We start from the raw sequence: 26,791 nt of genomic DNA, 5'->3' as shown, positions 1-26,791 counted from the left end.
GAGTGCCAGACTTTAGACCAATGAGCAAAACAGACAAAAATCTCTGTGTAGCAGATACGTTCTCATGGGGACACAGAAAGCAATAAGCAAGATAATTGAGTAAAAAGCATAGTAGGAGGGGTATATGAGTACGGTGCAACATTATATGTAGTAATTTCATGGATAGTATCTATATAATAAGTGTTAAGAAGAATTCAAACACACAGAAGTGGGATATAAAGTGTGGGTGTGGGGTGGGCATTTTAGATGGGCTTGCCAAAGAAATCCTCAGGAGAAGTTTTAAGACAGGAACTGAAGGACGTGGAGAGTGAGGCATGCAGATTTCCAGTAAAAACTTGTTCCAGATAAAGGAAACAGCAGATGTAAAATCCCTGTGGTAGGCGTGAATTGGCCTGGCAAACTCATGACACAGCATGGAGACCAATGTCGCAGAAACACAGAGGGGTAGGGAGAAAGTGATCAAAGAAGGGGTGATGGGAGTCCTGCCATGCAGGCCATTACAGGGATCTAGCTCACTTTCCTTGGGTCTCTGGTCATACGAAGGGGGCTGTCTTAAGGCAACAAACAACAGTGAAGGCAAAGTAGCCCCTTACAACATTTTTTTAGGAACGAGGCTCTCAGAGTAGCAGTCTTGACAAAAGAAGATTGAATTAAATAGTGACTTTTCATAGGGCATTGTTCTTTATTTTTTCTTTCCTTTCTCTTAGCCAGTGGTTTCCCAGGCTGCAGCTACCAATGTACTTTTTCCTTCTCTTCCCTAGAGGGAATTGGCCATGGTGCACTTTAAACAGGCCCTGGTGGCTCAGCAGCTATATTTCTCTTCAATGCCGGTTCAAGTTTCTAAAGAGCTTGGAATGAATAACTTGGACAAGCTCTGCTCTTAGCAGCTTACCTGAGGTTCTCGCCACCCTCTGAAATCTCATGCCGTAGCTTCTCAGGAAGGGACTGCACAAACTCTTTTAAGTGACACAATTCCAGCGCTTCCCACAGCTTGCTATCAGAATATTTGTTTAGGGGATCCAGGTTCATTTGAAGGGTTCCAGAAAATAAAACCGGGTGCTAGAGCAGAAAATAGTCCCGCATAATCTTACTGTCATGAGGCATAAATACATTGCTAAAAATCAGACTCAGAAAACAAAGCAGGAGAAAGCAAAATGATCAGACCTACTATAGTCATCAAATTCATTTGATATTTAAAACAAAAACAGAAGAGAGTCAAAATAAACTATAATTCATATTAAGTCATCATAAGTCTCCTGATTTTCTTTCTCCTATTCCTATTATTGAAAATAATAACAAGCACCAAAATAATGATGATAATTACTGCCATGTAGTCAAGGATATAACATACAATAAATATGAAATGTAGTATGTATATAATATTATCAATCAGTATACCAACTCAGAAAGATAGGAGTTAGTATTCTTATTTTACAGAGAGTGAGCTGGAAGTTCCAAAGAGTTCTTGTCCACACCACACGAAGGTAAGTTGGTGGTTGAAGAGAATTCAAAGAAGATTAAGTTCGTTTTCTTTATTCTATACCAAGATGCCTAGTGAAACCATATTTTACTCTATCTATAAGAGAGGAACGACTGATGGCTCTTTTTTTCCACTAATTTTTTTCCCTTCCAGAATTCCAGATTTTACTCAAATTTGTTTTGAGGTAAATGCATGAATACAAGTATATGTCTAAACAATATGACATTTTAATATATTTTTAGAAGACAGTACAATGATTTTTTTTTTTTTTTTTGAGACGGACTCTGGCTCTGTTGCCCAGGATGAAGTGCAGTGGCACAATCTTGGCTCACTGAAACCTCCGCCTCCCAGGTTGAAGCAATTCTCCTGTCTCAGCCTCCTGAGTGCCTGGGATTACAGGTGTGCACCACCATGGCCGGATAATTTATGTACTTTTAGTTGAGACGGGGTTTCACCATGTTGGCCAGGCTGGTCTCAAACTCCTGACCTCAGGTGATCCACCCACCTCGGCTTCCCAAAGTTCTGGGATTACAGGCATGAGCCACTGCACCCAGTTTCAGCTGAGTATTTCATCCTTGACTTAAGAGGCATACTTTTAAGCTAGTTTGCATGCCTCTTCATGATCAAGTTCCTTTGATTCCACAGATGGAAAAATCAAAGAACTTGAGAAAAGAGATCTAACTGAATTACTGTTTCTTTTTTAATGTTTCTAAACTTCAAGTGAAAAAGAGTCAAAATTCTACATTCAAACTAACAACTAAGCAAAAACTTCAGTAATTGTTTTTTCAAAAAAAATCAGTGTGTTTCAGTCTGATCTATTTATTTGAATTTTATTTGTACTTACTATTATGAAGGAATTGTATCAAAAAGATGTACTGGTTTTTCAAATAGATAAACGCTCTTAGGAGGAATGCTTTATGATAAGGGTATTCAAAGAGGATTCAATTACATAGCAGTTTTTCATATATTCCATTTAAAATGATATGGCTTCGGACAATGAATTTGTAGACTTGGAAGGAACAGATTTTTAAAAAGAAAGAAAACAGATTTTCTTGGAGTGGGTTAAGAAAGATTACTGGCAACATAGGCTTTACCTGTGGAATAATATTAAGTTTGCCACGAAGGTCATGAAGTCCAATAGTTGATATATCGATTCCGTCAATAATAATTTTGCCTCCTGCTCTCTCCACAATTCTAAATAAGCAATTTGATAGTGTGGATTTGCCTGCTCCAGTCCTTCCCACAATTCCAATCTGTAATGAAATAATCATAAACTCTACTTTTTGTAAGGAAACAAGGCCCTTTGCACTGGCAACAAATGTATTCAGGTATCAGGTCAGTGGGATCCAATTTTTGTCAACAAGACTAACCTTAATGGGCATGGAAGATGTCAGGTGACCTGTAAGGACCAGTTTTTATCCAAATAATCTTTACTTGCTGGAAAGGCTCTGACTAATCTATGTTTTTCCTTTAGTTTTGAATAAATTAGTTACCTCCTCACCAAAGATCCCCAGCAGACCCAGGAAAACCAGGTCATTCCTGAACCACCCCTAAACTACCCATTAAAGTTTAGGGCAAAAGAAACAATGATAATGAGTGGTTTTATTGAGATTTTCAGAAAACAGATTTTCTCTATCTTCCCTTCATTGAAACAAACAAGCAAAGAAACAAATAGGGCACTGGAATCTTTTGCCAGATAGACTAGAAAATTCAAAGGAATGTCTGTAAATTTCCCTGGTGTATCAAAGCAACTCTGCATTAAAACTATTATAGGCAGCCAAAAATAGTGTTTAAGGATTTTGACTCCTGGCCAAAATAATTATCTTGTCATAAACATCCCAGTGATTAAATATTTCCCTATGACCATGAGAACTAAAAGAACAATATCTTCTGGTTGCTGATTTGCATCTTGGTATTAATAGGAACGTTAGGCAGATAGAATATTAAAGTGGTTCGTTTGCCCTAATATAAAATCTTAAGTCTAACAAAATAAATCAGAAAAAACAGAAATCTGTTGAAGTCATTGGGGTAATGAAAATTTCAGAATGATTGCTTCTGTTCCAAAAATATTTCTGCTCCAAAAATATTTTTGCTAATGTGTCCGGTTGCTTTTATAAAAAATAAAACTAATATCATATACTATCGATAGTTTTGTAAGTTGTTTGTGTTAACTAAAGTGCATTTCAAACATTTTCCCATCTCTCTAATGGTTTTGGAAAACATGATGTCTTTAAGTATACAAATAGTTAAATATATGGATTTATTGTGTTTGGGGTAACAATTTACTTATTGTTGCAATTCATTTTATAGAGGAAGTAAAAACTAAGTACACAAAAATTATGTTTCACAGTAGTATATGAGCAATTTAATTAAGAAATGTATTTTTTATAGAGGGAAAATATATTCAGTACACACCAACCACATGTCTTTATTACTTTTGTGTAACAAAAGACTACCTTATATTCAATATCGTATTATACTCAACAATGAATGCATTCAGATAAAAGGGAAACTAAAACATATGAAATATATATGATACCTTCTCTTCCCCATGAGTCTGGAAAGTGATATCTTGCAATGCTAAACCAAGCTCATCTCGGTATCGAGCCTGATAATTAATAAATTCCACTACACCTTTATTGGGCCATTGTAATGGGGGTCTTCTAGACATTATCCAAGGTGCCTTAAAACAAAAACAAACAAAAAATAAATACTTTAAACAACAATTATAATTTTAAAATCCCTCCCTCCAAAATAATTCTTATGCATGTAACAAAAAATAAATACAAATGATGAAAGATATTTGTGGATATTATGATTTTCTGAAAATAGTTTTAAACGTTACCAACATGAAACTTATCTAGTTATAAGAAAATATTAGAAAAAAATATTTTGAGGTAACAGGACTTCTCATCTCCCATCAGTTATTAAGAAAAAAATTTTCTAAAATCCTTTTAAGGGCCTGAAGATAACTTGAAATTTTAGCTGAGATAAGGACAGCTTGTCATTCATTCATTCCTCGAAGGTTTGCTGTGTCAGTCACTATTTTAGTTGCTGGAGGTTCCGCAGTGAGAAAAACAGATAAAAATTATTTCCCTTATGGGGTGTAGTGGGGAGAGACAAAAAGAACCGTATAACATATACAGCATGTTGGATGATAATAAAGCTTTATAAGACAAGAAACAGCCAGGGTTGGGAGAAGGAGGAGGTGTCATTTAAAGCAGGGTAGTTAGGAAAGGCTTTGTTGACTATGGTCAGAGAAAACGCTAGGTGGATACCAATGGAAGAAAATTCTAGGCAAAGGGTTTAATAACTATTTGGAACTAATTAGTTGTGCCCAAGACCTAAGACAGGGGCCTGTGTGGAATACTGGAGGAAGCACAAGGTAAAAGAACACACAAGACTGCGTGATGCCTGGACAGTGAGATAAAGTGCTTCGTGGGAGAGGGAGTGATGGCTAACATCAAATGATAGGTCAGGTAGGTGAGGACTGACAAAGAACCAGTTGCGATCTTCATGAGGGAAGATTCAGTGGAATAGTGGGATCAAAAGCGTGTTTGGAGAGGGTCCAAAAATGAATCAGAGAAAAGGAAATAGAAAAGCAAGTACAGGCAACTATGCAAAAGAACTTTTCTGTAACGGAAAGCAGAGAAACAGGTGTAGAGGGTTGAATAAGGTTATTTGAACACATTCGTCCTTCCATGTCAAGAGTTTTTATAGCAGTATTTGTCACAACTTGCATCGAATTACATAAAGGTTTTTGTTTGTTTGTTTAAATGTGTGTACACACATATTTTTATCATCTTTTTCTAATGTGAAAGAAATATATATCATGAGCAAAAATTTAGAAAATATAGAAAAATAATATTTGATATTAGCCATGAGATGACAGACTAAACAAGTTGAATATTGGTAACTGAAGATTGTGAAGGTAGACTAATTTTTCATGAAATTTCTTTGAGAAGGAAAGACAAGACCTTGGGAAAAATCCAGAGAAAAATTCAAACTTCAGGTAGGAGTTGGAGAATGCAGAAAATATTTTGGCATAGTTACAGGCTGAGAGGAACTGCAGGGGAGTGGGAATTAGAAGAGGTGGTTAATGGAGTAAGATCTGAGAGAAAACAGGAAAAGATATTACCAAAAATGCAATGGGAAATGTTAGATTTTTCTTTGGAGGAGGTACCTGTTCCTCAGATTCATGAGCGAAAGAGGAAGAGTTACAAGATAAAAAAGAAAGATAGCTTCCTAGGTGGATTGAGGAAGGAACAGAAATCCAAGTCATCTTTGTCATCTGCCCTGTTAATTAGTAGAAGTTGGAAGCAGAAGCAATCCAGATGAGTAAAATATTTCAGAAACCTAAATATTATACTCTATCACTAGTTGAAATAACTCTTCACCCTCCCAAATTACAGTTAATTAGAGGGAACAAAATAGACTCATTTATCCTCCTCTCCCTTCCCATTCACGGAGATACTAATGATGGGTAAACAGAACAGAAGGTATAAGCAATAAAATGTAATTCATTTAGAAATTGTGCAGAATCTAAATAATTATGAGTCGAGTATATTAAGACACTTTTCTCACTGTAAAATCTCCACAAAGTTATAATTGCAAGTTGCATATTTGACACTACACATCAGTAGAGGACAAATCACTGTGCCTTTTAGAAACAGGATATGCTCTTGTATTTTTATAACTCATTGAAGTAGGGATATATCTTACAATTTAGGGTGTATCCTAATTTAATTAGAAGTATTTTTATTTCCATTTTAGTGATATATAGAATAATAGGCCACTTTATAACAATTTTGGTTTTAATTTCATTGAGACACTGAGTATCACATGAATTTGGAAATGCAGGTTTGCTTAACATTTGTTTTTAATGTCAATTTATAGTACATTACAATGTCTTACTCCTGCAGCCAATCCATTTATTGATTATTTAGTAGTGCTTACCTCTTTTTTTTCTCATACTTTTTTTTTTTTATTAGACAGGATCTTGCTCTATCACTCAGGCTAGAGTGCAGTGGTATGATCACAGCTCACTGCAACCTTGAACTCCCAAGCAGAAGGGATTCTCCCACCTCACCCTCCCAGGTAGCTTGAACTAAAGGCATGAGCCACCATACCCAGTTTACTTTTTTTTTTTTTTTGAGAAACCGAATCTCACTATGTTGACAAGGCTAGTCTTGAACTCTTGAACTTAAGTGATCCTCCCACGATTCCCAAAGTACTGGGATTACAGGAGGTGTGCTTACCTCTTTATCCATATTTTCATATTCACAAACTCTTTCAACAGCAACTGCATTGGTTTCAATTTCACATGCTTTCTTTACCCAAAAATTCAGAGAATGAGTTATCTAGGGGGTATGGTGGAGCAAACAAGAGCTTAATGCATGTTCTTTAGTTTTTTTGTAACATAAATAATACTTTATTTTTTCTAAAGTTTTACTTTTCATTTCTTGAATCTGCCAAGAACTTGTCACATATTATCTCATATACTTTATTTCTTTTGATTATTTAGCAGCTCTAGAAATAAGCATATTTCTTCATATGCATATTTATGCTTAAGGATATTAAACTCATTAATTCATAAATAATGGAATTACTTGGGATAAGATAGACCATAATTCAGCATATATGCAAGAAGTGCATAGTGGGTATAAGGAATGATGTAAGATTGATGGGATATGCCTCAAAAAAATGTGCATCCTAAATGACAAAAAAAACCAGTGTGCAAACACTTTGGCATTCTTCACTACCTTCCATCAGAAGGCAGATTCTCCTAGATTTCTAACTATTCCTGCTCCCCTTAAAAAGAAAAAAAAATCTATATTTTCTTCCCACTCTATTCCCAAATATAGGTTCTCTAAGGGTATAACTTTGAACAGAATTCTAAAAGTCAAAAAACTTGTCCAATCCAGTTTTTTTCTTGAGTTTGGTGCCAGCCCATTTGATACCTCACCTGGCCTGAACTGATGTGGGGCTCTTCAAAGCGTTTTCTTAATCCAGTTCGTGGGCATATGCAGTAGTGTTTGATTACGGGCTTCTGAACCAGGCCCTGGATATGGCTATGTACATATTTCCTTTCTAGCAGCCTAAATTCTGAATTCTGAAATGCAACTGGCTCAAGGTTTTTGGATCTGGGACCAAGAGTATATAACACAATCACCTAGACTTATCTTCTCCATAATGTGGAAGCAGTTTAGAGCATTTGTTATTTTACAAAGGGAGCATGCATCCTACCACTAGTGCATTGCAGTGTAATATCAAATAGGGTTTATTAGGGAAAAACTTACAAGCCAAAGAGAAACAGCTCATATATTCTCCCTAGAGCTTGCATTATCTTCTTGCTTAGACTGAGCAAATGAGATACACCAGCTGTGTTGGAGAGGGACCTTACCCTTGTAATACTCTATAAATCCACCAGGACAGGAGAGCAGGAAACTTCTGAGTAACTATGGAACATCAGGATTTCCTGGTCCTTTAGCACTCAGCCTTGAGTATCAGCCTGTTCTTCCTATACGTTAACTTAGAATTGCTGAGCTAGCTTCCTGCGACTAGCAAGATAGAGAAGGAAATGAGCCTCCAGAGCAATCCAGATTTGTCTCTCATTACTTAGTTAATATAATATATAATTCAGACAAGCAAAGAAGAAGAGTGTTTAATTAATTGGATTATAAACATACCATATACCACAAAAGTCATTATTACTTACATTTAGGGCATAGGATATGGACAAACCAACTGTTGCTGAATCTATAGAATTGCCAGCCAACACAGCAAGCAGTGCAGCAAAAAGCACCATTAAGTTGCCAAGAAATTCAAGTCTAACAGACAGCCACCTGTGATAAATGGAATATATTCCTGAGTAACTGAGATGGAAAAGTTTTGGTGCATTTAGTACTAACTGTCTCCTCTGGGAAATCGAGACGTAAACAGCAAGAGCTGCTTTCTTTTTTCTCCCCCACTTACTTGGAATTCAATCAAACATAGGATCATCCGTGATAACTTAAAGAATTCATCTGCATGAAAATGCATTTTACTTTTGCAGAACTTTGCTTTAAAACTTGATCAGAATTTAAAAGCAAAATAACACCAGTTAAAATGATATATTGCATTTTAAAAATCCTATTGGAAAATCAATTCCCCTTCCAGTTGTATATACTTTTTAATATGATAAAATTTGTGTCTAAAAATTGAAATGTGCTCAACCACTATTTAATATTTCATTTTTCTCCTTTATGTGAGATTATAACTTCAAATTCAAAAATTTTTAATAAAATTTGTATACACTGTTTTGTAACAGGATATACAAATAAAATATATTCTAAAAATATAAAACACCATGCAGAATTATGTCATGAGTAATTATAATAGCACCTTTTTCATTTAAATTGTATGTACCATTCATGTGAATATAAATAGATACAATTCAATTTAAATGTACATTAAATACTGGAAAATATTTGTCTTATTAATACATACTTCTAAAACTTGAATGAAATGCCATTTCAAAACCCTCTGTTTAGAAGTCAGTGAGCAAGATGTCTAAGAAGAGATTGATCTTAGGCTAAGTATCGATGGGACTTACCGGTTAGAAATTACATTATTGTAGAAACAGACCAAGTTTTCATTCACCACCTCTTTGTATTGCTGGATAAACCTCTGTTGATGTCCAAATGCTCTGATGGTGGACACTCCTGATAAAGTCTCACTGAAGTGGGAAATGACAGGAGAACGGGAAGCTCCTGTCAGCCTCCGGATTTGCCGAGAGCTTGCCACATAGTATCTCTAATCAGAAGACAGAAAGAAGCAGTCGGAAAGATGTAGCAGAAATCGCTTTAATAGTTGAAAAACTACAAGACCTTTGTGTCGTGATTTAAAGAGTGACCCCCCAAAAGTCAGATACAAGTCCTAACCCCCAGTATCTGTGAATGTGACCTTATTCAGAAATAGCATCTTTGCACATGTAATAGTTAAGGATCTCAAGATGACATCACCCTGGATGTAGAGTGCACCCTAAATCCAATGTTGAGTATCCTCATAAGAGACAAAAAGGAAGACATAGACACATGGAAAACACCATGTCTGCCAGTGGCAGAGATTGAAGTGATGTATTTAGAAGCCAACGATAATATCAGGACTGTTGACAGCCAGCAGAAGCTAGGAGAGGAGCATGAAAGAGATATTCCCTCAAAGCCTCCAGAAGGAATCAGCTCTGCCTATATACTGATTTTAGACTTCAGAACTGTGAGAGAGGCTGAGTGTGGTGCCCACGCTTATAATGCTAACACTTTGGGAGGCCAAGACAGGAGGGTTGCTAGAGCTGGGGAGTCTGAGACCAGCCTGGGCAATGTAGGGAGACCTTGTTTTTACAAAAAGTTTTATATATGTGTGTGTGTGTGTGTGTGTGTGTGTGTGTGTGTGTGTGTGTGTGTGTGTAGGGAGACCTTGTTTTTACAAAAAGTTATATATATATAGGGAGACCTTGTTTTTACAAAAAGTTATATATATGTATAGGCAGACTTTGTTTTTACAAAAAGCAAATTATAAGTTGTCTACTTCCCCTTGGCTTGAAGTTGAGGACAATTAGGATAGGAAGGACTGTGGGAAGCTGGATGGAGCATGCCCTGAATTAATTGGATCATTAATCAGCCCCGGAAAATTGCTACCAACTGGAAATGAAAATCAAGAGTTATGAGGTCTTGCACAATTTTCAGGAAAATTTTAAATCTGGAATTTTATGTAAAATCCCTGGTTTTAAAATGTCTACATTTGGTAAAAATGCTGAGCAAGCGAAACAAAAACATATCTCAGGTTACATACAGCCTGGTGGTCTACAACTGAACTCTACTCTGTGCTAAGTGCTCTGAAGAATACAGAGGAGAACGGCATTCTGAGGCTGTAAAGGGATTTAAGAGATTGCCTAGATTAGGGAATATGTTATTGGGGTCGCAGACCATGTGAGTAGATAAATAAGGGTAAAATGCTTTCCCTAGACAAATGTAAATATGCATACACACTTGGAGCTTCTGATAAATTTTCAGTGAATTATAGAATCCATGGAGTTCTTTCATGCAACTCTCTGGGAAATCTGGTTTAAGAAATTTTATCTAGATCAATGCTCCTTATAGTTTAGTAAGAATCACCTGCCTGAAGTGTTTGTTGAAAGGCAGGTTTCTGGACCCTACCTTGGGAGATTCTGATCCAAGAGGTCTGGGCTATGGCCCATGGGTCCAGGAACCACACTTCACATAGCATACATCTAAATCAAACCTTTATTGCACAGGGGAAAGAAATAGAGCCTAGAAAGGGAAATGATGTCCCAGGCAGATGAGTAAGGAAGATGACTAGAACTCCAAGTTCCTGAATCCAAATTCAGACCTCATCCTATATTACTCCCCCTAAAGAGACATGATTCCTAGACTCCTTTTTACTCCTGGTAACTCTGTTAGAGTTTACCAGACAGGAGACCAACACATGAAATTTCATTTGCCACATGAGTGCTTTTTTTCCTAGATTTTTACAATATATATAAAACATAGTCTCTGAACTCAGAGCACTTACATTTTCATATATTCTGGATTTATTATACCATCAGTATATGCCAGCAGTGTAATAAACCCGTAATAGTAGATATTAGAATAGTAGATACGGAGTCAGTTCTTTTTGCACTATTGTGATAGAGAATGCGCCACATAGAAAATGGAAAATGACGTAGGCCATCAATGTCAAGTAAGATCGGGACAGACAGAAAGAACAGGGAAAAGATGTACGGTAGGAAGAATAATGGAGTATAGGTATGGAAATGAGAAAATTATTTGTAGTCTGGCTTGAGCAGACTAAACTCTAACATGAATTTTAAAACTTGGGTTTTTGAAAAGCATTAAACTCTAAGAATCTTTTTGAAAAGAGTCTCAGATATTTCTACATTTAAAATATATGCTTCAGCATTGATTTTACCTTGTATATGATAACTGACAAGTTAAAGCTGACTATCAGGATATAGAAATCATGCTTTGGAATAAATATTTTAATATAGAAATTTCACTGAAAATTTAGAAATAATAGGTAATTTTCTCTGTATTTTATACTTCATTTAAAATCTCCAACAAATGTAAGGATTACATTTTCATAGTAGATTACATATTTGAGGATAATTAACTAATATGGAGTGGAAAAATATACATTCGTTATTTTGGATTCAGTTTGAGCTCCATTTACACTTACAATCTACTTTTGTTTTTCTGTTTACTTAAACTAATTTCCTCTTTTATTGAAGTCCTTATTGCCAGGATAAGTAAAAGAAATGGGAAATAGTTATTTCTGCAACTATCTTTAAATTTCACTCTTTATTTGTGGATTAAGCCTGTAATAAAAAATTGCATGTACTTTGATAAAGGCAATGTAGAAAGAAGATGTTTAAAATCTTTTATAATAATCTCTTGATATCACACATTTGAAAAATTCATCTATTTATAGTTCTTGCGTGTTTGACTAGTACCTTGAGATAAGTGTCAAAAAAATTATGGGAACAGAAATAAGGTGTATAAATCTGTGAATATGAAAAGAACTTTTATATCACAGTGTAGGAGCGAGGTGGAGAAATTTATGTGAGTCATTTCTGTATGAAGCTATAAATGTTTTTTAAACCAAAAGCTGTCATGGTTTCTTGTAAAATAATAAAGATAATAAAGATATCCATTTTAATTGATTCTTTTCATTGTTTAATAAAATTGCTTTGTTTGATTGCTGAAGAAAAAAAATGCTAAGAAATTTTGTTTACCATTGCAGCCTTACAGTGACATAATTTTGCAATTTAAATTGGATGATCACATTTTAATATGAAGATAGCATGTAAGAATCATGACAGACATATTTAGCTTTCCAGCAATTGTTTGTCTGTAGGAGACAGGTGATGTCTGGAAAAAACAAAAAACAAAAAAAAACAAAAAAAAAACAAGACAAAAAGGCAGTATCTGTCTCTCTTGGATGTGCAGGGAAATTAATTTTCTGCTAAAATTACAACATACAGGTTTTGTGGTGAGCATAAAAATGCAGGCCCCAGCTCTCCTGCTGCAGGAGCATAGCTGACTGACAGCCCCTGCGACTGCACTGATGGATCCACTGCTGTATTAGCGTAGAGGCCAGCCAATGACTGAGTACTGGCAGAAAGTGTACGTAACACCCTCCAACAGGCAACCGTGATTGAGAACTTCCTGTCGAACCTGTTGTAGAACTGTCCTGTAGTCCAAGACCCTTGTTACCCAATCCATCTTCTTTCTTTTACTCCCTCACAGGGATTCAGCCTGAGTCGCTGTCTGAGGGCTTGCTCAGCCCAGCCTTCTTCTGCTCCCTCTCCTTTATCTTTTACAGGCATTTCCCCCAGTAAATCTCTAATACATCTATTCCTTTCTTCGACTCTGCTTCTTAGAGAACCTGGACAAAGAGGAGGTTTGAGTGGGTCTGAAACTATATTTGATTGTGAACTTATAAGTTATTAATACAAATAAAAATGTATGCACTTACTTGTATAGAGAAATAGAAGAACACTAAGGGAATAATCCCCAGAATGAAGAGGGGCAAAGCTCCCACAATGACCAAAATTGTTCCAATAACATCCAATGTACAATTCACCCACAGCCGTAAATAGTAATGCAAACGCATATCAATTATAAATATGTCCTGAAAAATTTGACATTAGGTCACTTTATTTTTAACTTTTTACAGTTTAAAATGAGAGAAAGAAGAAATATATTATTCAATGGCAAAATTAAAAATGTTTACCCAGCTATGACAATCTATTGATTTCATAAATAAATCTAACTACACGATCTTTGCTGACCCCATATATTATTCCCCTGTAGTCAACTATAACAATTAAAAGGCTGTTCTAATTTCGAGATACTTATCATCAAGCAGTTTATATTTCCCAATGACCACTACATGGCAATTAATTATACAACTAAAGTCAGACTTTGATCAAAAAAACAAAAACAAAAACAAAAGCAGTCCATAATTCAATAGCTAGTTTTTTTATCCCAATATTTGGGGCATTGAGCTACCAGTGTTTATGACTCAAAATTTGTAAGTCACTCCTGGGGCATTGTTATCAACTACGAACATGTTCAGTGGCCTTCCTGGATAACTGGATCCTACTCATATCAGAAGAAGCAGGAAAACAAAATAATCTTCATTTATAAAATTATGAACTGAAAGACAGAGTGGCCAATAGGAATGAGAGAAGGACAATGGCAAGGTCATGCATTGATTTACTCTTTTTTTTTTTTTTCTTCTTGAGATGAAGCCTCGCTGTGTCACCCAAACTGGAGTATAGTGGTGCGATCTTGGCTCACTGCAAACCTCCGCCTCCCAGGTTCGAGCAATTCTCGTGCCTCAGCCTCCCACGTAGCTAGGATTACAGGCATAAGCCACCATGCCCAGCTAGTTTTTATATTTTTAGTAGAGACAGGGTTTCGTTATGTTGGCCAGGCTGGTCTTGAACTCCTGACCTCAGGTGATCTACCTGCCTCGGCCTCCCAAAGTGTTGGGATTACAGGCATAAGCCACTGCGCCCAGCCTGTTTTACACTTTGTTGCATATAACTTAATCTGTTTGTGGCACAAGGTATGACCTGAGAGATTCCAGGGAATACTAAGACACTGAACCTCGAATAGATGAACTACTCAGTTCAGGACAAAACTAATATAAAAAGCAGAGATGAAATTTTTTAATCCTATCCTCTTTTGGGAGTTCCCAGGTTATTTCATGTACCAAACAGTCTAAAAATATCATATTCACATGGAATTTCCCATTTTGAATTTACCTGCCCATACTCTCATCTGCTTAAGACTCAATCATTTGAAATTTTGCTACATGAAAATAATAATAAATCAGTAGGGTTGTAGTCATAAATGTCCTCTGGGAGAAACAGAATGGTGGTCATCAAACTCTTCTATAATTTTTCAAACAACAGTATGTCCCTTGGTATGATTAAGCAAGATTTAACATTCCATTAGACATTTATGATGTTAGGTACTTTCATTTATGTTTTTACGTTTTATCTTCACTTCCCTTCATACACCCCCCATGTTTTTACATATACATAGAAATGTGTTAATGCACTTTGAGGTTATGGACCTGCACATCTTAATGTAGGGACCATTAGCAATATGTGACTACTGAACACTGGGAATGTGGCTATTGCAAATTGAGATATGCTATAAGCACATGATAAAAACCAGATTTAAAATACCTTGTACAAAAAAGTGTAAAGTTTAATCAATAATTTTATGTTAATTACAGTTGGGAATCATGTTTTGGATATACTGTGTTAAATAAAATGTATTATCACAATTAATTTCTATTGTGTTTTATTTTACTTCTTTATTATGGCTACCAGGAAATTTAAAATCACATACGTGGCTTGCATTTTATCTTTATTGGACAGTTCTATTAGAAGCATTTTATGGTAGACACAATGAGAAAACTCCTACAGATAAACAGAGACACTCTGAAACTCTCAATTAATTCCCCATTCACCATAAGTGATGTTATGTTTTCTTAAAGGCAGGATGTTTTCAAAGTCTGGATGTCTCCACATTGACTTACATTTTCTTTTTCTTTTCTTTTCTTTTTTATTTTTTCACTATTATTATTTTTTTGAGATGGAGTTTCGCTCTTGTTGCCCAGGCTAGAGTGCAATCATGCAATCTCGACTCACCACAACCTCCGCCTCCTGGGTTCAAGCGATTCTCCTGCCTCAGCCTCCTGAGTGACTGGGATTACAGGCATGTGCCACCATTCCCAGTTAATTTTGTATTTTTAGTAGAGACAGGGTTTCTCCATGTTGGTCAGGCTGGTCTTGAACTTCCAACCTCAGGTGAACGGCCCGTCTCAGCCTCCCAAAGTGCTGGGATTACAGGCTTGAGCCACCGTGCCTGGCCGACTTACATTTTCTTTCCCTTCTTAGCCTAAAGCAGTGATTCTCAAACTTGATGTGTGTAAGAATTAGAGTGGTAGATCTCAAGGCACATGTGTTTCTTGGATTCTTTAAGTAATTTTTCAAGTGTTATTTTAATTATATGTACAAAATGTGACTCTGTTGTACATCAGTCATGTATGTCCTAAGACTTAGAAATATATTTAACAATGAAATCTATATAAAACACATAATATTTTGTACAAGTGAGAAAATAAGGTACTAAATATGGGTCACTTTTTTGTATGCTATTTAATAAGGTGTGTCTTTCCTTACCTTAGTGAAACGACTGATGATCTGGCCTGTGGAATTTGTTTCAAAAAACTGGATGGGGAGGTGCAGTACATTATTCAACAGTTGAACATACATGGTTCGAGAGGCAGCCAGGGATCCTCTAGTGATTACGTAGGCTCCAGAGCAGACAAAGAGACCTAAACACACATAGTTATCACAGTTATATTAACAATATGAGGAAATTTGTGCTTTAACTTTCAAAAGATTGCTGTAAAAAGATTAATTATAAAAAATATTTATATTTATTTTAACTGAAAACCCAAATATTACACCTAAAATGTGTAACTGTAGACTAAAACACATATAAACATAATATACGATGTATGTGAAATATATACACATTTCTGATGTTTTGCCATGCTGATACAGCAGAACACTCGCACTTGTGGTCATAGGTTCCACACAGAAACGTACAGAAGATAAAAGGTCGATCTAATGCACAGAAATTTAGCAACCTATTACCTTTAGGATGTTCTGTGGGACAATGTTAGTTACCAGTGCTTGTAGGCAAATATTTCCATTCTCCCAGCTTCTTGGTACATGGTAGAGATGAACTTTCTGGCCCCCTTTTGGTTGATAGACCCAAATGAATAGTTCTGAACTACGAATTATAAGAGAAATGGTATACGACACTTCCAAGTTAGAACATTTAATTGCTGGTGTCTGTCCTATTCCCTTTGCACAGTGCCCGCCAGCATTTAAAATGGAGCTTGGCTCGTTTCCTCAGCTGGAGTCCCTAGGATAAGCAGAGTTCCTTTCCTGACCCACAGTGGACACATAAAATGAGTGAGGGATATAATTCTTTTGGTGTGTTAAGCTCCTAAGATGTGGTTGATGGGAGAGTTGTTCTTGCATTAGCTACTTATCAGGTAAACTTGTAGCTTTAGTGGAAGAAGCTGAAAAACAGTTATTAGCACACATAGAAACAGAAGAAAGTTCTTTGAAAGATACATTTCCACTAATATGTGAAGCCTAGGAACAAAACCAACCAGGAAAAAAAATAAGTAGGTCTGCAAAATTAAGAGAGTTGGGAACATTTTATTTGAACCTCTGGATCAAGTGTGTTTAAAAATCTATGCCTGGGCATTTTACCTTTGGGTGTCAATACACTTCCATGTTACTTAAGCCGGTTTACTCTTGAGTCTTAACAGACACGCAGCTGCTCCATTGCACTCTAATATACAAAACTGCTAATAAAAGTGTGTTGCCAATATGATCCTTGTTCCTTTGCAGGTATCATGTTTAAAACAAAACAAAACTAGTTGCTTCTCACCACCTTCATTCATTTAGCTATATTTCCTTATATTTTTAAATAATATCTCAAATAGCTATTAGCTTTCTCAGTCTTAAGTGGTTTCTATTATTTTACTCCATTCCTCCCATACTTCCCTATTTCCCTTCCAATAGATTACCCATTTTTTCTCAAATATTCAATGAACACATATTGCTCCTGAAGGTCACCAAACATGTAGCTTGTGTCACTATTTTTCCGTATGCTTAATTTTCTGTGTAACTAGGGCTAATTTTTTCTCAAACACTTCAATAGCTAAGTCTCTTCTGAATACACTCGAACTGATCAAATATCCTACTGTTTCTTTACTCGTATTGAGCACCTGCCCTCTGCAACACAAACTGCTGCCTTGGGACTCTCGGTCTTCCTGCTCTAAACTAGAGTGGTTGCTGGAACAGGCATTTCTATTCTTCAGTGTGGGAAGTTTTTCTTTTTTTTTTTAATTATTATTATTATTTATCTTTTATTTTTTTGAGACGGAGTCTCGCTCCGTCACCCAGGCTGGAGTGCAGTGGCGCGATCTCGGCTCACTGCAAGCTCCACCTCCCGGGTTCCCGCCATTCTCCTGCCTCAGCCTCCCGAGTAGCTGGGACTACAGGCCTGAGTCACCACGCCCGGCTAATTTTTGTATTTTGTTTAGTAGAGACCGGGTTTCACCTGTTAGCCCGGATGGTCTCGATCTCCTGACCTCGTGATCCACCCACCTCGGCCTCCCAAAGTGCTGGGATTACAGGCGTGAACCACCGTGCCCGGACAGGAAGTATGTTTTAAAAATATTATGTACTTAGTATTTTCCCCCCATTTACTGAAGCTCTTTCTATATACATGTTAAACTTCTTGAACTGTACCTGTAATTTTTTATTATCTATCATTTTCCATCTCTGTTTATAACGTTGTACATTTGGGATAATTTCTTCCAATTTATCTTACATTGGTACAAACTTTTAAAATTCTTTAAATTTTTCAAGAGCTTTCTTGTTCTCAGGATGAACTTAGTTTAGCACATTCTATGTTTACTTTATGGATGCAATATTTTGAATCTCTGAAAGCAGTAATTAGACATTTTGAAAGTCTAATTGTATTCCAAATATTATTGTTTTACTTCTGAGCCTGACTGCTGTGTTTGTTGACTTTTATTGATGCTGTTGGTTTGAGTGAAATGTATGCCCTGGATGGACATTATCAGTTTAAAACTACGAAACAAAGACGTGGTTAATTAATATAGGTACCTGATGTGGCTTTCTTCTGCCGTTGCATACATTAATTTCCCCCAATATTTCTCTCCCCTGAGTGGAAGAGTTTGCTTCAAGTTCTGTTTAAGTGGGAAGGTACGACCCTGAAAGCCTTCATACTGGGATGCAAGGCACGTTGGCTGAGGCTTCTCCAAAAGCCACAATAAGGAGGCTTTCTTCTACGTATGTCACACATGCTAGAAATCCTCATTTCCTCTTTAAACATCAGTTTTCTAGTTTCCATTGACTGTTTCTATCACAGTGGCTGTATACATTGGTGGTGGTGGCAGTGTTTTTCTAAAAGAGGCTGATGAGCCATCAGAACAATGTTCTAATGAATTACATTGATTACTTCCATGAAACTCAATTCTTCTCTCTGTACCTGTGAACATAAGTTCAGTGTTTTTCCATGGCTCAACTGAACATCTCCCTCTTCTATTCCAACTTCTCCAGTATCTGTTCCTGGCTACAGGTTTTCTTCTACCCTTCATTTTCTATCGGTATATTCCCGTATGTAGAAATGTATTACTCTGAAGTCTCCTAACACCTTTCCTTTTATATTTATACACTGTCCTTTCAGTGGAATTTAGGGAGATAAGGAAAGTAAATGAACCACTTAGCCCTCTTAAACTGGAAACAGCAGTGTGCTCCTTAATTATCACACTTTGAAAATAAGGTGCCTATATTTTACACATTGGATCGGAGAAAGGAAGTTCCCAATAGTGAGACATAAAACACAATACATTAGAGATGTGCCAAGTATCCTAGAAATTTGAAGCAAATCGCTGAGACTCAGGGAAAAAACTATTCAGGGCAATTTCTTTTTTAAAAAATGAGGTAAGATCTTTATTATTGTCATAAAATATGGATGTAGCATTTTCAGCTTCAGTTCTCCAGTTTTGTTTGAATGCTAGCCTTCTATATTATTCATAGTGGGCCTCTAGTATTAACATGTGAAAGTTCGGTTTATGCTTTAAAGTTCCAAAAAATAAAAATGAGCTATGATGATGTCAGTGAATACAGCCTGCTGTCAATTAAATCAGATTCCATAAGAGAGCTGAGTTCTGCCAAAAAAAACCCCCAGAAATTATACATTTTTATTTCTAGGCTCACCTTACTTATGGAAACGTTAATTTGCAGTTGCACTTAATAAGCCTTAAAAATTAAAAATTTTTTAAATGTAAAAAATGTGAAGAAGCAATACATCAGAGAAGATTTATATGCTAACAACTGCAGACCACTCTAAACAAAAGCCAATCAGGAAAAAAACCTTTACGATAAAACTGTTCATAATCTGTTGCTTTGGTTATAAAATCTTTCTATATTTACTGACAGTTAATTAAAATGAAGATTTTACATAAATAATATTATGGACACTAAAGTTGCATACTTTACATGTTATAGAAATGCTATTTACTCACTTAAAATGTTCTTCAAAGGTTATTACATCTACTCTAAAGCTGTAACATAATTTCACTGAATTGGTGTGAATTTAGCCTTCATATGTATATGTGACATGCAGAGATACAGAGATTCATGTATATAGGGAGGTTTCTTTTGCTGTAATTTGAGACCTCTACATCTATATCTTCCTCATTGAGTTGCAAACTGCAAGTCAATAAATCTGACTCTCACTGATTCAAAAGCAAAGAAATTGTAAGGTCCTGTTCTTTCATACTGTAGATAATTCTTATATCTCATTTTCGTTATTAACATCTCTTTTCCCAGTGAATGCTGTTAACAAAATGACAGAACAAACATAAATTTGTCTCACAATATCTGCTTATTTTTAAATGGAGACAGTTACAAACAGTACTATGGCCAGACAGTGAAAATAAGATAAGAGAGCAGAAAAGAGAAGCAAGTCTCTAAGTTTCATAGTTTTTGTTTTATCTGACTTTTCCATTACCAAAATCATGCATCTCTCTCTGTTTTCCCATATGGATATGAATATGAAGATGTAACAACTTCCACATAGATGGCTCTGTTATTTTCTTATTTGAATTACTATCAGTCTCTCTCTAGGTGCCTGTTTCTCTTGATACAAACACAAGAAATTATCTCTAAAAAAACCTTCCCTTTAGTTGTAGTATACTTTTGAATTTTCCAAACAATTGTTTAATCACCTACAATCTATATTCTTTTTCCATTTCTCTCTTGATGATGTTTCCTTGACTATAATCAGGAATTATTTCTTAATTTTCTTTGTTTTTAATAGACATGTAACATTTTAGAACGACTGAGAATTTACTTCAAACACTATTTTTTTTTTTTTTTTTTTTTTTGCTTTTGTTACATCATACTTTTCTGTTTCTTGGAAGGCAATTCTCATACTTTGGAATTTCTCAAAATATATTCTGTGGAACACAAGTTGCTCCAAGATATTAATGAGCAACACAAGGAAAAAAAAATCATGGTCAAATAAATTTGAGGAACATTGTGTTAAACAGAATTAAACGGGTCATTTTATTGTAGACTATCTTAAAACCTTTAATGAAGGAAAGAAAAAAGATTTCAGATTCATGGAGGAACATAGTTCTTAGTTTCCCAAACCTATTGAAATAGAACCTGGTGTTTGTAGAATATCTCATTACTGTCCATCTAAATGCTAATTTAGTTTTTAAGAACATTGGCTTGGGAGTAAGCTGGACATGGATTCAAATCTAGCTCCAAAACTTACCAGTCATAGGGCTTTGTCATAATTACTTCTCTTTTCTATTGTTAAATAATAGCTAACATTTGTTGCACTCTTGAAGTATGCACTACACATATCTGATGTAATCAAGAAAACAATATCTATACAAGTGGTAAAACTGAGACTATAAGTAACAAAGTTTAAGTAAAGAGTGTAAAAGCTCCCTCATTAGGATGCGTGCTAAATAAACTACTGCATTAGCTTAAGTCATAGGAAATTGCCATTATTATGGGTCAGAAAAAGTCAAACCTTTTCATTTGTTTCAACTTCAACAATGAAAATATGCCTGGGTTTCCAGACATGGAGCAAGCATTCACATCATGGTGTCTGTTGTTCTATCTCCTTCTCTCCCTCTGATCATCTGATCAGGAACTTATCTCTGTTCAGTTTCTGTGAGGTTAGTCCACTAATCGGCTCTATGTGGACACTTGTCAAGAATCTGTCATTCACCCTCATGGCTCTTACTCCTCATTCATGGTGATCTTATGTACTCCTGTGGGTTCATTGATTATCTCTACAGAATAATTACAAGCCTGTGTAGAACTAAGAGCTCTAGAATGCTAGAATCTGACAGAAATGTAGAAATCATCTAGTTTAAGCCCCTCATTTTACAGATAAAGAAACCTAATTTCCAAACTTACAGATGTGCATTTTTAGTCTGCCAATTGGAGAAAAAAATGGAAACATTCATCGACACTTCCCATTAAATGTGTCCAACAATGAACTCACCATTTCTCTCCTTCACTAATTAAGGCTCTGGTTTAATTAGTGGTTTCCTATTTTTTTTCCTGATTTCCTGTTTTCCTTATTTTTGTCCTCATTGCTCTCCCAGTTACCCAACCTAAACCTCAAAAGCATGATTGGCTAATGAATGCCCTCTCTTGACTCACCCTCAAATGGACAGTTCTTAGGTCTTTCCACTGTAATGTTTTTCCTATCCATCCCTTTTATCCAATCCAATTGTAGCTTTCTGACCATTCATTCATTCATTCATTATTTATTCAATTCTCTTCTGCTTCTTACCTATTGGTTATTTTGGGTGACACAGTCATGGATCAGATAAGAGATCTTTCTATACTAGAATACCTTTCATCTGGACTCCCAAATACACTTGATTATTCTTTTCCTACCAACCCCTGCTTCATTCTAGTCTCTCTGACTTTAGTCCCTCCAATAAAACCTATTTTTTTATTATCACTGCTAATTTATTCTTTGAAATACAAATCCAACTATGTCACTTCCTTCATCAATTTTCCAAAATTCTCCACTTGTCTTCCCAGTGATCATCTCTGACATATCTCCAATCTTCCTTCTCACCTTTAGCTCCCCTATGTTTCTCTGCCAATAACCTGAAGACCACTCAAACTGGCACCCTCACTCTTGCCAAATCCCTTCTTACCTCCATATCCCTGTCTTCACTCACACCTTCCTATCTGCCTCTATGACTCTCTCTCCTTCTCTGTGATCTCAAGCTGATAAACTTCTATTCATCCTTTTAGTCTCCCCTCAATTACCAAGTACTCCTTAGAAATCACATTAATATGTTAACCCAATACAGCCTCCCCTTGCTTTGAATTCTCACAGCATTTTCCTTCACTACCTTTACAGTGCTTAATGCTGATCATGTAGTTTGATTGTACACCTGACCTAGGCTCAGTAGGCTTTAAACCCCTTAACAGACACCTGTTTATCTTCACATCACTCACAATCTTCACATATACAGAGAGTGGCCATTTCTGAATCTTTCATGACTTTACATAAAAGCCTCAGTTTCCTCAGCTGTAAAATGAGGACAACAGCACCTTTTTAAACAGTTATTTTCAAGATTAAGTAACTATGTATAATATTTAATGTGAGCCAGGTAGATGACACCATAAGTTTTGGGTTATTCTCTCAAATATGGTAAATTGGAAACATATGCATTTGAGTTATCCCCAAATATTTGAAAATTATGGCCCAGATTGTATTTGAGATAACATAGTGCCATATGTTTGTGTTTAAATCAATTAGGTCAGAAAAAGAAAAGAGAAGCAGCTATACATTTTCTTTTACCTTTTATTAATCCCAATATTCCATAGATATTAAGTTTATTGCTTCTTATTTGCTTCCATTCTGTGAAGTTATTCATGTTTTTTGCTTCTTTTGCCCATGCACTAAGCCATAGATTCTGTCCAATGCCCACCAAATTCTGCCCTAAGTAAGTGACCATAGTCAGCCACACCCAGAGCCAGCCAAAGGCTTGGAGGTACTGCAGAATGATGGAGAACTTCACCTAAAGGCAAAATTGATATAAAATTAGATTACCAAGAGATACAGGAACATGACAGGCCATTTCTGAATAAGTTCCCTTACTGATAGTTTCTGATTAGCATCAATTAAATACATAGTATGATATAGGATTTCAAAGATGTACTTTAAAGTCACACCTCGATTTAAACCCTATTCTGATGTTTCCTAAGCTTTGTGATCTTGATCAAGTCACTAACACCTGTAATTCTCAGATGGATCACCTGTTAATTAGAATAACAGTAATCACTTTATAAGTATATGTAGAGTGTCAAGCACAGTACTGAACCCTTAAAAGCTCAATTAATGTTAGTTGCTATCATTAGTGAAAAAGAATATACATAACTAAATAACATGTAATCCTAACCAATCACCAACAATTCCATTTCATACAACTTCCTCAAGCTATTATATAGCAATTATCCTCAAATTAAATGAGAAATCTATAGTATTTATCAATAATGCAAGGTAAACTTTTATGTTTAGGTGGTTAATAGCAAATAACATTAGTTCTTCTGGTGCTTACCCCACCAACAGGGATCTTTTCTTTTTTCATTGAGAACTGTTTTCCTTGATCCAATGAGGGCCTGATAAAGCAAGACAATGTTTTGCTTTTTAGGTTTTAGATGAAACTAACGTAAAAAAATTATACATCTTTAACCATTTTGTTGCATCTTTCTCTACTCCCTTACCCTAACAGCAACTTGGTTTTCCCTGATAATAACTTTGCATCTTTTTGGTCTTATCAAAGGGAGACTGTTCATTCTACCATAACCCACATAATTTAGGGCCAGCGCATGTGGTCTATTTTTTTTTTTTTTTTTTGAGACAGAGTCTCGCTCTGTCGCCCAGGCTGGGGTGCAGTTCCCGGATCTCAGTTCACTGCAAGCTCCGCCTCCCGGGTTCACGCCATTCTCCTGCCTCAGCCTCCCGAGCAGCTGAGACTACAGGCTCCCCGCCACCTCGCCCGGCTAGTTTTTTGAATTTTTTAGTAGAGACGGGGTTTCACCGGGTTAGCCAGGATGGTTTTGATCTCCCGACCTCATGATCCGCCCGTCTCGGCCTCCCAAAGTGCTGGGATTACAGGCTTGAGCCACCGCGCCCGGCCCATGTGGTCTATTTTTAACTGCTTCTTCTAAATAATTATCCCTTAAACTTGAATCAAGTCTTTAGAGCATTTAAATTAATGCCATCTGGCTGTACCATACTCTATCCCTTCTCATCCTAGCCTAGACTGGCGTCTACTCACTTCTTGGTATCTCAGAAGATGAACTAACATCAGGGTTACTCTTCTCATTTTGTTCTGCCACCACCCTGGGTAATGTCACAGATTACATGAAAAGCTGTATTAAACTCGATCTCTTTTCCAGCTTCATGATCTTCATAGCTCCAGGTCCTGCATGTGTACCCCACTTTTGCCATCAACTTTCATGACCTTAAACCATGAATCTTATTACTTAGAACTAACCCATCTCTGAAAACCCAACTGTAAGTATTTCAATCTCTGATCATAACCTCTTCTATTTATAAGTTTTCAATTCAGTAATTCAGTCATTCTCACTACATTTGGTTTTTATTTTACTTAGATTCCCAAATCTAGCCTTCTATAATCTTTGCTCTCTTGGATAATCAATGATCCTGCTTTACCTGGGATTTACCTGGTTTTAGCATTGACTATCCAACTTCTAGGGAATTCCTTAGTCCCAGGCAAACCTATATTCTCTCTCTTTTCCCTGCATTCTCCGTGATTATCATTTCATGCAAACTTTGCTTGTTTCTATCATACACAACCTTAACTGAGCCAGTTATTTTCCTATCTCCCCTAATGTTTTCTCTGGCTTTACAAGGAGCCACAACACTTTCTCTGTCTTGATCATAGGACATTTCCATCTATTCACCAAGTATTTGTCAATTTCATCTTCTAAATATTTCTGGAATCATATTATTGGATAAGTATTTAGAAAATAACAAGCAGCAAGAAGAAAAGTGAGAAGTAGGGAGGAGGAGGAGAAGGAGGAAGAAAAGGATAAAAGATAGAGGGAGAAGAGGAAAAGAAGCAGAAGAAAAGATTTACAATCCTACATTTCAGAGACAATCTGTGCTAACATGCTTGTGAATATTTCAGTAGTCTTGCCTCTATTTGTGTGTGGTATGATAATATTTTAATGTTGCTCTTATATTATATAATGTGTATAATAGATATATCTTATATTACTATTGCTCTTATCTTATATTGATATTATATTTCAATATTATAATTATTAATGATTGTCAGTATTAATATTGATAATATTGCTCTATAACCAGTTCATACTTTTAAAGAAAATTACACATTTGTAACTCAATTTATAAAAAACATATTCTTCTACAACACCATTATATTTTATAATATAACATAATATTTTATCATTTTACCATGATATGATTTATGTAACAAAGTCAGTGCTTATACTGGTTGCAGTTTTTTTCCTACTTTATTGCTATAATGACCATTCTTTTCATAGGTCTTTTATTGCCTCTTGTACTAGATTCCCATACGCAGTAACATGCGACGTGATCAATTACAAGTCATTTGATGCATCTCCTGTTAAACTGACCTCTAGAAATGCTGAACTGATGTACACACCTCTCAGCAGATTATGATAAACCCCTGTTTCTTCATGGTTTCCACTGTAATTTTCAGAATAAGAAACGCCTTATTTGGGCAGCCTGGTAGTTCTTTCCATCCTATCTCTGGCACTAGTATTCAGAAACATTCTGTGGGAGGTTGCAGTGCATGTCCTTTGCAGGATCAGCCTCAGCATCAGAGAAAGACACACTATTTAATGGACACTTTCATTGGAATAGCTCCTGGTGTATGATTTGGGTTAATTATTGTCTTCATCCTTCAAGCTGTTGGCCTGGCTTCTGTTTGGATAAGCAAATTTAGCATTGGTACCAAGCCAAAAATTAATTCTTAATGTAGCTGAACATAAAATGCTATGAAATCCAACGGTTAAAAGGGAATTAAGCCTTCCTAATTAGATATAACTAACAAAAACCAGTAATTTATTGGATACTATTGATTTTCAAACGAAAATGTTATTCATCATTTTTTCACACACAAAAAAACCCTGCATTTGGTTCTAGGCACTTTGTTGTGAATAACAGGTTTTATTTGAATTTTTTAAAAGAGAAACTATTTAATTCTAGTAGAGAAATTTTAAACATGAGTCTTGTTCTGTCCTTGAGAAATTCTCCGGAAAATTCGCACAATATCTATTTACATATTTTGTATAAAATATGTAAAATCAACATGTTGAAACCATTGCCTCCGATCTAAGCACGAAATTAAAAAGTTTGGAGTACATATGGGAAGACAAAAGTGATTCAGTGTTGCGCATGAAAGACAAAAGGGGGCAGCCTAGGTAGTAAAATAAAATTTCCAGTTTATTTTATTCAGGGAAGACAGTGATAGAGATTTAAGAAAGTAATTAATAGGCATAATATAAATTTAGAAAAAAATGTGGAAACAGTTTGAAATAAATAT

The 26,791-nt window shown here is 35.8% G+C and overlaps 1 protein-coding gene across 2 annotated transcripts in view; it reads right to left on the bottom strand.

The window, feature by feature from the left end:
• Nucleotides 1-26,791, bottom strand: part of LOC105483452 (multidrug resistance-associated protein 1-like) — a 93,920-nt gene that overhangs the window by 3,205 nt on the left and 63,924 nt on the right. For both annotated transcript variants that reach the window (XM_011744354.2, XM_011744356.2), the window contains 10 exons: nt 23,789-23,849; nt 23,029-23,248; nt 15,741-15,895; nt 13,013-13,168; nt 9,075-9,274; nt 8,199-8,325; nt 6,739-6,840; nt 4,020-4,163; nt 2,575-2,733; nt 893-1,059 (listed from right to left, as the gene is read on the bottom strand). In XM_011744354.2, the coding sequence (XP_011742656.2) occupies nt 893-1,059; nt 2,575-2,733; nt 4,020-4,163; nt 6,739-6,840; nt 8,199-8,325; nt 9,075-9,274; nt 13,013-13,168; nt 15,741-15,895; nt 23,029-23,248; nt 23,789-23,849 (1,491 nt within the window). The remainder of the gene's footprint in view (nt 1-892; nt 1,060-2,574; nt 2,734-4,019; nt 4,164-6,738; nt 6,841-8,198; nt 8,326-9,074; nt 9,275-13,012; nt 13,169-15,740; nt 15,896-23,028; nt 23,249-23,788; nt 23,850-26,791) is intronic.

Source organism: Macaca nemestrina, chromosome 4 (genome assembly GCF_043159975.1).
Source record: "Macaca nemestrina isolate mMacNem1 chromosome 4, mMacNem.hap1, whole genome shotgun sequence".
NCBI classification, from domain to species: Eukaryota; Metazoa; Chordata; class Mammalia; order Primates; family Cercopithecidae; genus Macaca; species Macaca nemestrina.
Note: the sequence above shows the minus strand (reverse complement) of the source record. Positions and strands in the feature narration are given on the sequence as shown.